Source organism: Delphinapterus leucas, chromosome 6 (genome assembly GCF_059928025.1).
Source record: "Delphinapterus leucas isolate spDelLeu-1000000601 "Yukka" chromosome 6, BTC_Dleu_Yukka2, whole genome shotgun sequence".
NCBI classification, from domain to species: domain Eukaryota; kingdom Metazoa; phylum Chordata; class Mammalia; order Artiodactyla; family Monodontidae; genus Delphinapterus; species Delphinapterus leucas.
This window is the reverse complement of record NC_143134.1, coordinates 117,647,321-117,662,096: the sequence shown is the minus strand read 5'-3', so window position 1 is coordinate 117,662,096 and position 14,776 is coordinate 117,647,321. Positions and strand designations below refer to the sequence as shown.

The 14,776-nt window shown below is 50.5% G+C and overlaps 1 protein-coding gene across 9 annotated transcripts in view; it reads right to left on the bottom strand.

Moving 5' to 3' along the window:
- Window positions 1-1,918: 1,918 nt before the first annotated feature.
- Window positions 1,919-14,776, bottom strand: part of ODF2 (outer dense fiber of sperm tails 2) — a 30,785-nt gene continuing 17,927 nt past the window's right edge. For 5 of the 9 annotated variants that reach the window (XM_022578568.3, XM_022578572.3, XM_022578573.2 and 2 more), the window contains 12 exons: window positions 14,482-14,586; window positions 14,244-14,360; window positions 13,394-13,579; window positions 12,760-12,869; window positions 10,887-11,022; window positions 8,444-8,554; window positions 8,194-8,298; window positions 7,004-7,162; window positions 5,557-5,657; window positions 3,910-4,072; window positions 3,361-3,486; window positions 1,919-2,912 (listed from right to left, as the gene is read on the bottom strand). In XM_022578568.3, coding sequence (XP_022434276.1) covers window positions 2,724-2,912; window positions 3,361-3,486; window positions 3,910-4,072; window positions 5,557-5,657; window positions 7,004-7,162; window positions 8,194-8,298; window positions 8,444-8,554; window positions 10,887-11,022; window positions 12,760-12,869; window positions 13,394-13,579; window positions 14,244-14,360; window positions 14,482-14,586 — 1,608 coding nt within the window. In that variant the 3' untranslated portion in view covers window positions 1,919-2,723. The remainder of the gene's footprint in view (window positions 2,913-3,360; window positions 3,487-3,909; window positions 4,073-5,556; window positions 5,658-7,003; window positions 7,163-8,193; window positions 8,299-8,443; window positions 8,555-10,886; window positions 11,023-12,759; window positions 12,870-13,393; window positions 13,580-14,243; window positions 14,361-14,481; window positions 14,587-14,776) is intronic. The other 4 variants (XM_022578571.3, XM_022578576.3, XM_089913808.1 and 1 more) reach the window with 1 other exon arrangement.

The window sequence follows — 14,776 nt, the reverse complement described above, 5'->3', positions numbered from 1 at the left end:
CCGGGGCGCACACGTAGCGACGCAGTTCAACCCCGCCCCTAACGGCTGCATGGCCCCGCCTCCGGCACTGAGCCCGCCCACCAACGCGCCTGCGCACAGGGCTTGGCCCGAGGCTCGCTCCCCTGCAGGGACCTCCGACCTGGGGGCTTCAGAAAGCTGGGCCTTCCAGGTTGCAGAAAACTGAACAGGTATTGATGAGCATGTGGAGAAAATGGAACCCTCATACATACGCTGCCAGTGGGACTCTAAAATGGGTCAACTCCTGTGGAAGACAGTCTGGCAGTTCATCAAAAGGTTAAAGAGGGACTTCCCTGGCAGTGGTTAAGACTCGTGCGCTTCCACTGCAGGGTGCGCGGGTTCCATCCCTGGTCGGGGAATTAAGATCCCGCCTGCCTGCGGCCAAAAAAGTTACCATTAACCCAGCAGTTCTACTAAATATATACGCAAAAGAAATGTGTCCACAAAAAACTGGTAGAATATTGAATTACTTGTAACAGCCAAAAAATGGAAACACGTGTGTTCGTCAACCAATGAGTCAATAAAATATGGTGTATCCACACAATGTGATATTATTGGGCCATAAAAATGAAGTACAAATACACACTACGACATGAACCTTGAAACCATCGTGCTAAGTGAAAGAAGCCAGTCACAATATAGTATGATTTATGTGAAATGTCCAGAGTGACAAAGCCAGAGAAACAGACTATTAGTGGTTGCCAGAGGCTGGGGGGAGGGGAATGGGGAGCAGCTGCTAATGGTATGGGTTCCACTGGGGTGTGATGACAATGTTCGAGAATTAGCTAAAGGTGGTGGTCGCACAACTTTGAATATACTAAAAGCCACTGAATTATACACTTTAAAAGAGTGAATTTTATGTGAATTATATCTCAGTAAATGAAATGTTCACCATTGCCTGAGGCCAGCTTTAACTAGGACCCTTTAACTTTTGACCCTTTTGCCCATTTCATGGGATCTCAGTCTGAGGCAGAAAGGAAAACTCTCGAGTTTGAAGCAATATAAACATTTCCCACAAACTCTCTGGACTTTTTGGAATACAACATTTTACGAAGAAAAATAGAACACTCTTGGGAAAATCCCAGCAATGGACCGAAAAAGAGGTGTTTCCCGCACCATCATTACAAATAGCAGAACCCTGCACTGAGGAGGTTTTCATTAGTTTGGCAAACTAATGAAATGACAAACTATACAGAAATGAATGCACATTGGTGTAAGTTTGCCAACTGTTTTTTCTTAGGAAGAGCTTTCATACATTGGATGAAAGTTCAAGTCCATTTATGTTAAGGGTGTGAAAACAGGCTTGGTTTTGTGGCCGTGGTAGCTGGTAGTAGTGATTTCAGTGGCCTTCCTTGGCAAAATTAAAAGCTGGAAATAAAATTAAAAACAAAACAAACAAACAAAAAAACCCAAAACATTAAAAGCTGGAAACTACGCATGTCTCCAAAACGGGGGGATGGGGGGGTGGGGGCGGTTCTGGTAGTGGAAGCCAGATGCCTGGGTGGGAGCCATTGCTTCTGAGGACATAGGGGAACTCTTGGACTTGGGTTAGCGTGGCTGAGAGAGGACCAGACTGGATCTCCCAGAGGTCAGTACCAGCACAGTACACCAAATTTGTTCTCTTCTCTCTGAAGAATTTTTTTTTCTTTTAAATACAGGACAATGTGAAGAGAACAAAAATAGCCCATAACCTTATCATTCAGAAAACAATTAACATTTAAAAAATAGTAATACATACACATCCCATCTTCCTCCTAACAGCTAAAGTAGGCTGCCCTCACACACTGAGCAGTGCCCTTCAGTGTGTCTCCTCCAGGCCTTTCATGGGATTGTAAGTGAAAGCACGCAAAGGAGAAAGAGCCAGCCTGGCCAAAATGAAATGAGGAGTCTCATGCACCAAGTCCTTTAAAAACGTTTACTGGCTCTCCTGCAGCATTTTACTGAATCATTTTTAGAAGAGGGCTGGGGCGGGTAAAGGAAATCATCCGATGGAGACTTAAATACTGATTATAAAAGTTTTTGTAAAACAACATACATGTTTCAAGAATAAACGCATTCCACAGATACAAACCTGGCAAAGAGAAAAATCAATGAGATTGGGATTGTACTTTTACAAGGCGAACTGGACATAAGCCCTCGAGTGTCTATTGGCAAGTGCGTGAGGGCAAGTGGCCTTGAGGAAACTTGGCCATGAGAGGTTTCCACTGGGCTTGGGAGGGGAGCACCTTGGGGAAAACACCGTACCCGTGAAATAAGGGAAACAGCAAGTGAACATGAGGTGCGGTGAGGACCTCTGGCGAACAGCTCCTGCTGGTTCAGGTCAGGGAAAACCCAAGAGACAGTCCTAAAAAGAAGAGAGCTGTAAGGGAACTGGAGGGCAAGTCCAGTCCAAACATTCTCTTGGGAAAGGAATGAGCAAAGTCACGGTGAGTTACAATCTGACCCTAACAGTAGTAACTTTAAGGCCTGTCAGGGTAATTAAAAACTTCCGTCAGGCGATGCTGTCAGAGAGGAGAGAACGAAGTGGGTTCTGCTTCATCCCCTGCTGCTTCAGGCACTTTTCTGGAGCTAGTAGCTAAGACAAGACCCTGAACATACTTCATCACAGGACGAGAGAGGAAAACCAACAGGCTTTCTGGGTATGGCTTAGCAAAGCCTCAGTTCCCACAGCATCCATCCGAGCTCCTAGCCCAAGAGTGGCCGCCTTAGGCAGGAGGAGACCGGGAGCGGATGGGAGAGCTCGTTAGGTAGGAAGTGTAGGGGCCATCCCCAAACACGTTGGCATAGGACGACTTCAGGAACTGGACGTAGTTCTGCATGCTGCGGTTGGTGCTCTCCGACTGCTCCAGGCGGTCTTTCAGGTCTTGCAGGCGGCTCTGGTAGCGGCGGTCAGCCTAAGAGGAGGAACGGGGCCGGGGCCAAGTGTGTGTGACATCCAGAACAGACAAACCCATAGCGACAGAGACTTTATTAGTGGTTGCCAGGGGTTGGGGGCAGGGGAATGGGAGTGGCTGCTAACAGGTAATTTTATTTCTGAAAATATTCTAAACCTGGATTGTGGTGATAATGGCACAACACTGAATATACTCAGAACCACTGAATTGTGCAATTTGAATGAGGGAATTTTACGGTAAATGCTGTCTTAACAAAACTGTTAATAAAAAAGGGGGTTGGCCTGGGATATCCTGAAGGGATGGGAAAGTGATGCGAGAAAAATAAAACCATGTCATATTCATAAAAACAACAGAACATCTTGCCCTGCAGGCGCCAGGAAGCTCAGATCTCAACCCACTCCCTTCTTGTCTGCTCCTACCCCGTCCTCCCACCCCCAGCCCGACTCACATCGTCCCGGCTCCGCCGGAGCTGGTTGAGTTCAGTCTTGGTCCTGCTCAGCTGGGCCTCAAGGTCCAGAATTTTGTTCTGGGCTGCTCGCTCCTTGGAGGCTGCGTGCTCCTTGGTTTGTTCCACCTGCCAGAAAAGCACAGAGGTGGGGCTGGCTTACCTGGCATGGGGAACACCTGGTAAAGAGAAGGCTGGGCCGCTCCCACTAACTGGTCTCGCTGTGGACAATTCTCTGGAGCCTCAGGGCAGGAGCAAACTATGGGGACAACTTCTGCAACCCCGCTTTACCTGCCCTTTGCCAACGCTCCATGAGTCATCACCTAAGACGTGGTACACCTGTCTGATGCCCACTCAGGCAGCAGTCAAAGGAGCGGTTGTGAATAAAGTGCCAAGTCCTTTACGATAATTGCTCACTTGATCCTTATGATGATTTCATGAGGCAGGTACTACTTCTATGTGCCCATTTCTCAGATGGAGAGATAGGCTCAGAGAGGTTAGGCGATTTGTCCAAAGACACAGAGATAGTTTAGTAATGGAATTGAGACTGACCTGCCTCCTGGCATCTTCAATGGCGCTCTCCAACTGCCTCGCCAGGGTCCCACATTCCCGGGTTTTCTCCTCTAGTCGCAGCTGGGACTGGTGGATTGCCTCCTCCCTCTTGGCAATCACCTGTAGGAACTCGATATTCTGGGCACTGGTCGCCTCCAGTTTCCTAGGTGAAAGCATTCAATCAGATCCTGCTCGTCCCCCTGCCTGTCGGGTTCCACACAGCTGGGGGCTGCCAGCCACCCCGGGCTGGGGTTCTCATCACACCAAGAATCTCCAAGGAACAACAGGAATAAACCAAAGAAATCTGCTGAGCAGCAAGGCGGCAAGGAGCTGTACGAAGGGTGGGAGAAGCACAGACTGACCGCGGCTGTGCTAAGTCTGTATGTCATCACGTGTAATACGGCAACTTGCGGCTCAGGCAGGTGGGTTCCATCATGATTCCCACTTTACAGATGAAGAAACTGAGCCGAAGACAGGTGAAGTCATTGGCTGAGGCCAGCACAGCTAGCACATCTGTCACCGAAACCTACGTGCTTAACTTCTTCTGTTCACTGTTGCCTCCCTCAGCAAAGGGACTTCAGCTGCGCCACTCAACATCATACATGACCAGCCATGGGGCAGCAGTGACCATCCCGTGTGTACACATGGTTCCCGCTGCACTTCCAGGGCACCTTCCAATTTAAGGAGCTCTGCAAGTCCTGCTGAATCCAGCTACACCTTCGAGGCCAGCAGAGTAGAGGTGGAGCCCAGGGCAGACCACCTGCTTTAAGTCCCTGCTGGCAGGCTGTGTGAGCCACCTGGGCCAGTTACAGCCTCCTGGGACCCCAAGCCTTTCACCTCTGAAAACTGAGGCTCCAGCCCTCATTTTACAGATGCTAAAAGCCCTGGAGGAAGACAGTCTAAGTCGCAGCTTTGCCAAGTACCAGCTATGTGACCTTGGGCAAGTCACTTAACCTCTCCCTGAGCTCAGTTTCCTCACATCTAAAATATCAACTCATATATACTAACCTATATGGCACATTTTTGCATGCCGGGTAGTATGCTAAGCCCTTTGAGGATTATCTCATGGAGGACTCACAATAATCCCATGAGCTGGGTTGTTATCCCTACCTTGGTCCCTTTCTCAAGGTGAGTAAACAGAGGTTCAAAGGGTGAAATGACTTGCTCAAGATCACAATGCAGGTTAAGTGGCCAAGTTGGGACCAAGGCCCAGACCTTCTGATTCCAAAACGTGTCCTCTTTACCTGACTGCTTCCAACAGTCCATGAGGAACACGGAAGAACAGATCAGAAAGGTCTTGGGAAGGACGATTGGGAACAAAGAGCAGAATGGGGGGAGGCCCCCACCGCAGCATCCTGGCCCTGCCCGTTTGCTTGGACGAAGCGTGCCTTTCTGATAGGTGATGCCTATGGATGGTCTGACCTTGATCACACTGCTATGGAGCGTCCCCCCTGGCCGGAGAACGCCTTCCTCTCTCCCACGACGCCTACCACTGCAATGGAAGCAGCTTTTCCTCTAAGGTCTGCCTAGTACCTTCCAGGGCCTTGAGTCCCTCAAACACTTCTGCACACTAGGCCCAAAGCAGCTAAGTGGCTGAAAGTCTCAGGTCCTAGGAAGAGGACAGAGATGGGACCAAGTGCCTCTAACCTCTCCAGTTCATCCACCTTCAGACTCAGTTGTTTATTTTCCTTCTGGGAAGCCTGATGTTTCTCTCTTGCCATCTCCAGCTTGTCCCCCTGATGTTCGATCTAAAATGACAGGAACACAGACTGGTTTACGAAAGAACTTCCCGGTACAGCCCTCCCTTCTCCCTGTGACCTGTCATCCACACCCAGGAGAGAGGCACACTGCCCTCAGCAGGCATCTGAGTCTCAACGCACAACCTGGAGGAGAGGGGAGAGCAGGGACAGGTTAGGCCCGACCCCCAAGATTGAAGGCTTTCCTGCGCCGAGAGAAGCCAGCTTCGATCCTGAAGAGCCACGACGACAATTCCTTGATCAGGAGAGGCCAGTCAGTGGGATCTGGGCGGACGTGAGAAGGCAGAAGCAGACGGCAGGCCTAACTGGCCCACATGACACACCACGGAGCTTTACCGAGGATGTAGCTGGGACCGCTGAGTTCATTCTTCTTAAATGGGGACAAATGCAGGCAAGGCCACAGGAAATCTACTGAGTCCTTCAGGCTGGCAAGTTTGAGAAGTTATCCAGAAGGCTGCTTTCTACAGAAGCCTCAGACGTCTGGGCCTGAAAGGCCCTGAGAATGCTCAGGTTCAAGAGAAGCCTGGTGATTTAAGAGTGCTGAGAACCTGGGCTTGGGAACCAGACAGAGCTGGCTGGGTTCCAATCCCTGTTGACAAGTATTAGCTCTGTGACCTCAGGCAATGACTTCTCCCCTCTATGCCCTGGGCTGCTTTCTGTAAAATGGGGAAAATAAGACCCCTTACAAAGTTCCCGGGAGAATTCAATGAGGGAATGCTGGAGCACCGAGCACGTGCTCAAACAATGGTAGCTACTTTCACTGGTACTACAAGGAAGCAGGTTAAGAGAGGGGAAGGGTCTTGCCCAAGGTCACAGTGCAGACGAGAGGCATAGCATTTCTTAGACACCGTAGGCTTGGTTCCAGTAACCCAGAGGCAGACTGCTTCTGGTAGAAAGGAAGTCCTCTTTCAGGACCCCTAGCTCAGGCAAGGGGTCTGTTAAGACTACGGAAAGGCAGCTAAAGCAAGAGAAAGATGGAAAAAAAGAAAACCTATGGCTTGGTGTCTGCTGGTGGCGCATGGCTGAGGGCAGCAGCGGAGCGGGAAGGGCAGAGGCTGGCGGAGACTTGGAACCCTCGGGGAGGGGCAAGAGCAGGAGGGCCCGGCAGCTCCCATCGAGTGGCGGCTCCTATAACTACAATCACATCGTGCAAACACAAGGCATTTGGCACACCAGACTTTTATTTCACAGCACTGATGATAGCTCACTCCTCTGAGAAAGCGGCAGCCAAGAAAAAGGAAGTGGTCCTCCCTGGGGGCCGGGGGGCGTGCAGCTCATCTTGGTAAGCGGGCCCCTGCTCGGGCTAGTTCGTGGGAACCTTTCTGCCAGTCCCTTACCCGGCTGCGCAGGTCTGATATGATGGCTGTGAGGTCGATGTTCTTCCTCTCATAGCCCTGCAGCTGGTCTTGGCACTCTGCCAGCTTAGCCTCCGTGATCTTGAGAATATCAGGCAGCTGCTGCAGGTCAGCCAGCTGGGACTGGAACTGCCTCCGCGCCTGGAGTGGGAGAGAGGGACCCACCGTTGGGAAGGGCCTGGCTGTTGAAGAGGCCAGGCAGAGTGCTTTGGATTTAGGGCAGGGCCGCCCTCAGTCCCCAGTAAAGGATCCTGAAAGATCCACGGGCAGAAGTGCGGCCTCCCTGCAGGCCACTGAGGGTGTCTAGCTGTTCTCTGGGGGGACACACTTGGCCCTGACTGGCCACTTGAGCCTGCCACTCCTTCAGTCATTGAAGAATAATGGCAACCATGTAGCAAACTCCAGGACCCAGGCATTACTCATTAAATTCATACAACAACCTATTAAGTAGGTGCCGTTATCCCCATATAAGGACGCTGAGGATCAAAGGATCATTTGCCCGTGGTCACTCAGCTACAAATTGGCAGAGGCAGGATTCAAGTCTAGTCTAACCTCAAAGCCCCTAGGAAGGCAATCACAATGCTCTAGGTCAGAGGGAAAGCTACAGCCTATCTGGGCTTAGTACATCCTTTTATTAACGAGGAGCCTGAGGACTAGAGAGAGGCAGTGACTTGCCCAAGGTTATGCAACAAGTTAATGGCTGAGCCTGGACTCAATCCATCTCCAAGGTTACTATTAAGATGACCCCTTTGCTTCTAGAGAGACAAGTCATCTCTAGAAGAATAAGGCTCTTTGGGGAAGGGGACAGGAGGAACACTTTCGGTTGGCACAAAATAAAGACATCACACAGAATGAAATAGGCACAGCTAAGGCCTGACAGATCTGTGGATTTGAATCCACTTGGATGTTCCAAGCAGAGGAAATTTTTTTTAAGGAAAGTGAAGAAAGAAGGTAATCAGGATGAGAAAGAGGGATAATGAGGAAGCAGGAGAGAAGGAAGAGATGAGATGAGGAAGGAGAGAGTACGTACACAGTAGAGTGGACCAGCCCAGCAATAAGGACCTTTATGAATCTCTGTCATCCACATCGGAAAGGGCCAATGACAAACAAGACGGACAGACTGACAGACATTGGACTGGGTAGGGGAAGAGGGCGAGGAAGGGGAGCAATACCGTTTCAATCTCTTTGTTCATCTCATCTTTAAGGATCTTGTTCTCTTTGTCACAGCGTTCCAGCTGGGCAGCCACTTCATCAGCCTCCAGTCTGGTCTTCATCACCTGGGGACCAAGAAAGCATCGGGCCATCTTGGGCAGAGCCAAGTTTTGGTGAAAAACACCTTCCCAGGAGAGGCCTTATGGTGAGTCTCCATCCCAGCCTACTGGGAGGCGCTGCCCTGGCAGGCTTGGCACCTGAGAGGCCTACCTGACTCTTATAGTTGTCAATCATTCCCTCGTAGTTCTTAACCGATGCCTTCAGTTGCTGAACCTCGACGTGCGCCTGGTTGAGTTTCTCCTCCATCGGGGTGAAGCTAGCCTAGAAGGGATGGCTCGTTGGTCACCAGTGGGAAGGTTCCGGGGCAGGTGGCCATCCCAACCTCAGCTCCTACTCCGAGGGGCCAGCAAAGGGAAGCCCCACCTACTCAAACCCACGCCAGCAGTTTTTCTCAGAGAGGCATCAGGGCAGGATTCCTGATAAGACCAACTCAAGTGAATACCGATGCAAATAAGAGACTCCTGTGTTTTTTGTTCTAATTACAAACAGCAGTACATTATGGGGGAATTCCCTGGCGGTTCAGTGGTTAGGACTCAGTTCAGCACTTTCACTGCCAGGGGCCCGGGTCCAATCCCTGGTTAGGGAACTAAGATCCCACAAGCCTTGCGGCTTGCCAAAAAAAAAAAAGAGCACTACATTATCACTAAAGAAAAGGGAGATAAAACCAAGAAAAATGAATCATGATGCCTTACTATATGGCTATATATTGATAACCGTGTAGCTATTTTATTTTTTCTAATAAGAATGGGATTATGATATACTTACTGCCTTGCAACGAACTTTTTCAATTAACAAGGAAGTTGGGAACTACTTCTCTCATCAATGAATGTTCTACAACCCAAATGCTCACCTTAGCAGATAGGACAAAATAAATCACGGTATCTCAAAAAAATAACAAGCAATCATTTAAAAGAAAGAGATAAAGCAAAAAAAAAAAAAATCTAAAAAGATATCCACGGAATATGGTTGAAGGAGAAAAGCGAGCTGCAGAATAATGGCTGGATGAATGGATGTGCATGTGTTTGAATGTGTATGTGAGTATCAGGGGAAAAAACTGGAAAAATACACATCTACAGTAACAGGGACCTTCACTTCTATATAACGTTTCTGTGATGTTTTCAACTTTCACTATGAGCATATTTTATCTTTGTAATGATAACAGCTAGGAAAATACACTTCTACAATCATTTTGAACAGTCACACTGTGTTTCACCACACAGACATACCATACTGCAACCAATACCGCAGCTAATTGTTAGACACGGGGCTTATCTGTCATTTATCCAACAATTGCACTACAACAAATGAGATACTACTATCCTCCCACCAGAGTGGCTAAAATGAAGAAGATGGACAATACCAAGTATTATCTCACATATCCCTGATGGGAGTGGAAATCCGTACAACTGCTTTACTATTTGGTGACATCTACCACAGCTGAATTTGTGTATACCACCTGATGACTTGGCATTTCTATTATACTTCAAGGTATAGAAACTGTAAAAATACACCATATATATGCACCAAAAGAGGTACAAAGACATTCTACAACCTAAATGTCCACCGACAGTAAAATGGATAAACACATCGTGGTGCATTCCTACACTGCCCTGCACTGAGAATGATGAACTGCCACACATGACATGGGTAACTTCCACAAACATAATGCTGAGTAAAAGCCATAAAGGCCAGGCACAAAGTTCAAAACCAGGCAAACTAATCTGCGGTGACAGAAGTCAGGATAACCATGCCCTTGGCAGGGGGTGTCTGTAACTAGGCAAGGTCACCGGGGTGCTGGCTTTAAGGTTCAATCAGGGTGACTGATGGACAAAGTTACATTCATTTTGTGTACCTTTCTGTATTATACTTCCTTAAAATCAATTTTACTTAAAAAAAAAAAAAAATCAGTAATAAATAAATAAATAAATAAATAGATCTAGATGTTATTGCCCAGATCAACTAAAAACCAAGATCCAACCTGGCTCTGCAACATCTACCTCTTTTCGGTTGCCTCTCGCCCTCGGTGTGCTAGGAGGGTGTAGAGGGAGTGGTTAAGAGCTAGTGGTTAGAGCCCCAGGGTCAGACTGAGGTTCAAATCCCAACTCCAACGCTTCCAAGGGCAAAATCTTGGCAAGAAACTTAAACTCTAAGCTTCAGTTTCCTAATTCTGTAAAGTAGAGATAATAATTACACTATCGGGAGGCTAAAGTGAGAATTAATGCATGTGAAGGGGCCCAGTAATGCCCCAGAAGAGTCAATGTTAACCTCAAAGTCAGGTCCATCTCACATGCAGGGGCTGACTGTCATGCTAAGCACTTCACATGCATCACCACCTTCTCACAAGGACCTCATTTCCTCCCGCTGAGGAAACTGCAGCAACACAGGAGGAAACGTCCCGTTCAGGTCCTGCAGCTCTAAGAGGCAGAGTCAGGACTTGAATCCAGGTCTTTCCGACTCCAGAACAAGCCCTCTTATCACGCTGCTGCCTCCAGGCCCTCTGAAGGCCCCGGTGGTCATCTCTGGGGCCCAACCAGGAGTACCATCAGCCTCTGCTCTCCACCCAACCGTCCTGGTCCCGGCTCTCACTACCAACCTTCAGCCTCTCATTCTCTAGCTTGAAAGCGGAGTACTCGGCAGTCTGCCGGTGTAGTCTCTCCACCAGGCTGTCCCGGTCTTCCCGCATCTTCTCCTCCAAGGTTTGTTGTTGGTTTACAAGATCTGTCACCCGGCTGGAAGGTCACAAAGTGAAAGCAGACAGAATCAATTCCACAGGTTGTGAGCAGCCCTGGACTTGGTATGGAGTAGGGCCAAGTGTTCCTACCCAGGTCACCCATGTCTCTCTTCTTGGCACCCTGCCTGCTCCCCAGTCTCCACCCTGAGGAGCAGCTGCCCTGCCACTGCCGCCTGTGGCATTCCCAGGTATCCCACTTCGTATTAACAGCCTTTTAAGGTTTGTCTCTCATACCACCCCCTCCAAGAAGCCTTCTCTGTTGTGATCCTCCCGTGAGGCTGAGACACTCCCTGAAGACAAGGGCCAGAGACACAGTACCTCCCCAGCTCCCCACGGCACCCCCTGGATCTCTTAACCCGTTAGGAACTGAAGTTAGGACAGAACTCGCAGGCCCAGTGGTCAGGGATAACCCCAGGCACCCGTCTCCCTCAGACACATATTCCACTGGGGTTCTGTCTCCCCCAGTCGAGGGCAGGTGCCATGAGCAATAACAAAGCACAAGCTTCCCTTGCTCCCTTCCCCTACCCGCAGGCCCTCAGCAGGGCTGTAATCCAAGAATAGAGACTGAGGAGAAGAGCACTGGGGCTCTTGACTGTAGACCCACTTGATACTGCAGAACCTTCGCACAGTGTATGTTTCCAGTATTGATAAATTACAGTTCACCGCTCAGCAAATATTTAGTGAGTACTGACTAGGCCCAAGAAAACGCCTTGTATTGGTTTACTAGCAAACTCCTACACAACTTTATTTTTTAGTTTTTAATTTTTTTAATTAATTTATTTCATTTATTTCTTTTTGGCTGCGTTGGGTCTTCGTTGCTGCACACGGGCTTTCTCTAGTTGCGGCGAGTGGGGGCTACTCTTCGTCGAGGTGCGCAGGCTTCTCATTGCAGTGGCTTCTCTTGTTGCGGAGCATGGGCTCTAGGCGAGCGGGCTTCAGTAGTTGCGGCACGCGGGCTCAGTAGCTGTGGCTCGCGGGCTCTAGAGCGCAGGCTCAGTAGTTGTGGCACACGGGTTTAGTTGCTCCACGGCATGCGGGATCTTCCCGGACCAGGGCTCGAACCCATGTCCCCTGCATTGGCAGGTGGATTCATAACCACTGTGCCACCAGGGAAGTCCAATGCATTTGTTTTTTTACTGCTGTAACCTTCAAGGCCAACACATAGCCTGTTATATAGTAGATGCTCGATAAGTATCTTTAAATGAATGATCACATGACTATAGCTGACTCTGAGAATGGTCACTGTTGACAGTTCACCAGTGGCAAGAAAGGTATGAGTTCAGTCACCTTCAACTTGAGGCCACTTTTGCCCCCTGCTCCCAGGCCATACCTCTGACCTACTGACTGGTGGACAAAATGACTGAGAGAAGACAGAGGGATTACCAGCTGCCCTGTGCCCCAAGGACAGGAAGGAGGATACCAGCGTGGCCTGTGCCCATTTCCCATGCCGTGCAGACTGGGGCCCAGCTCAAGCCCAGGTGTGAGCAGAGAAGGCCCCTGCATAGTGCCTGCCGGGGGGTAGGATGCTGGGGCAGGGGCTGGTGCCAGGACCCAGGGTCCAACCAGAAGGCCCACCCCAGGGCCGCCCACAGCTCAGTCCGATGCAGCCCCTGACCAGAGAAGACCAGATGGCAGCCGTGTGAGCGACGTGAGCTGTCGCGGGTTGCCTGGCGCCGTGCACTGGCACACCCCCTCCTCCCATCGGCCCACACGCCCTCTCCTAACACAGACGTACTCGTTCAGGACAATAATTTCCAGCTCGAGGTCCCCCTTGTCTTTCACAACTTGGTTGTAGCGGCTCCTCCATGATTCCAGAGTGGATAAAGCTTCAGCAACATAAAGATCCTGGGAACATGGGACAGAAGGGCCCATCAGCCTGGTGTCACCGCTGAAGCCAAGCAAGCTAGGAGTCACCCCAGGTCACCCCTCACCCTGATAACTTCAACCTCACTCCTGCAATTCCTTCCTAGAAGCACTGAGAGTGAAGCGGGAGCCCAGCTGTTGCTTTTGAGTTTCCAGCATCCCACGCGCCCTGACCGCAAATCCTTCCTTAACCGTCATTCCCACCCACAATATGGATGTGGTTAAAATGTCCCACAAACCCTCCACTTGCCTCCAGCCAGCTGCCCACCCCCATTGTCATCCTTTTACCCATTTACTGCCCCCCCGCCTCTCCCTCCACCCAGCAGCCAGCAGTCCTCCCAGCTCATTCACCCTTTTCCACTGCCATCTTCCTCTCCGTTCGCCCACCCGCCCGGCCACCTCTACTCAGCTTTTCACCTCTCCCTGCTCAAAGCAGCCATCCGCTGGCAGCCAGCCCACCCCCGACCCTTCGCCGTCGGCCAGCCCGTCTCGGGGAGGCCTGCTACCTTGTCAGCAAGCTGCACGTGCAGCTGCTCAGCGTACTCCTCACTCTTCTCAGCTCGTTCTTTCTGGGCTCGGATGGCCCTCTTCAAGGACTCTTTGTCTCGTTCTCCCTTCTGCTTCAGTTCCTTCAGTTGCTCCATGATGGCCTCCACTTCCGCCTTATGCTGGTTTCCGCTGCGCTCCAGATTCTGGGAGAGGACGGCCCGGGAGCAGGTGTGGGGAGAGGGACAAGGATGAGGGAGAGTCGGAGGAGAGAGACAAGGAAGGCCGGGAAAGGGCAAGGCAGAGAGTAGAGGTGAGAGGGGACGAGCAAAAAGAAGGAATGAGGGAGAGAGAAATCAGGTCAACTGTGTGGAGGCATAAAGCTCCCCCAGTGCAGAGCAGAGGTGAAGGCCCTTCCCAGCTCTCCGTAGCACCCCTCCCATTACTGAACCCACTGGGGTCTTAGTGTGAAGACAGAGCTCTTCTGGAATCCTTCCTTGAACTCAACATAGTGGTCAGAGATATTCCTCAGTCCCTCAGCAGAGCTGTGACCTCAGCAGGTCCCTGGCTCAAAGATGCAAGCTGCATTGGAGCCCACCCCCTACCCCATGGGTAGTTACGAGAACTGAAGGCCTAAGGGATTAAGTGATTGACTCAGGGGCATGGCACCCAATTGGTCACTGCTGGGAAGGGCACCCAAGACCCTCAGGGTCCACTGCTCTTGCCACTGGCTCAGAGTGCTTTGGCAACAGCGGCCCTGTACACCTTTAGGGCAAAGCCTTCCTGAGTGTGAGAGCCTTGGCCAGGCCACTGCCCTTCGACTGCCAGGCCCCGCCCCCTCCCTTCCCCACCTGTGGGGCTGGCAGGTACCTTGATCTGCATGCACAGGCGACTGTTCTCTGCCTCTTTGCACCGAAGCTGTGCCTGCAAATGCCCACGCATGGTCTCCATGGACTTCGAAAGCTCAGATGCTGTCTTCGCTTGAGCCTTTGGAGAGACAGAGAAAGTGGCAGAGCCGGGGTTTGAACCCAGCTCTCCTGTTCCAGAGCGCACTTTACCCACTAAGCTCTGCTGGCCCATATAGAGGAGCAACTGCTGGGGACGGTACCTTCTCACATTGTATTTCCTGGAGGAGCTCTTCCACCTCCTTGTCTTTGTCTTGCAGCAGTAATAGCAGGCGCTGGAGAGGGCACACACACACTGTCTGAGCTCCCTGCGAAGGGTGAGGAGGCCCCACCCAGGGAGGACAAACACTCCTGTGAGTGCCTGGCCACTGGGCCCAAGTCCCAAATACATTGGCCCAAGTCACAGAGACCCTAGCAGGAAGCACCCAACATCTGTATCACAATTTTTTACAACAATTTAAAATAATGCTAGTTGTGGGACACACTGAAACACAGACA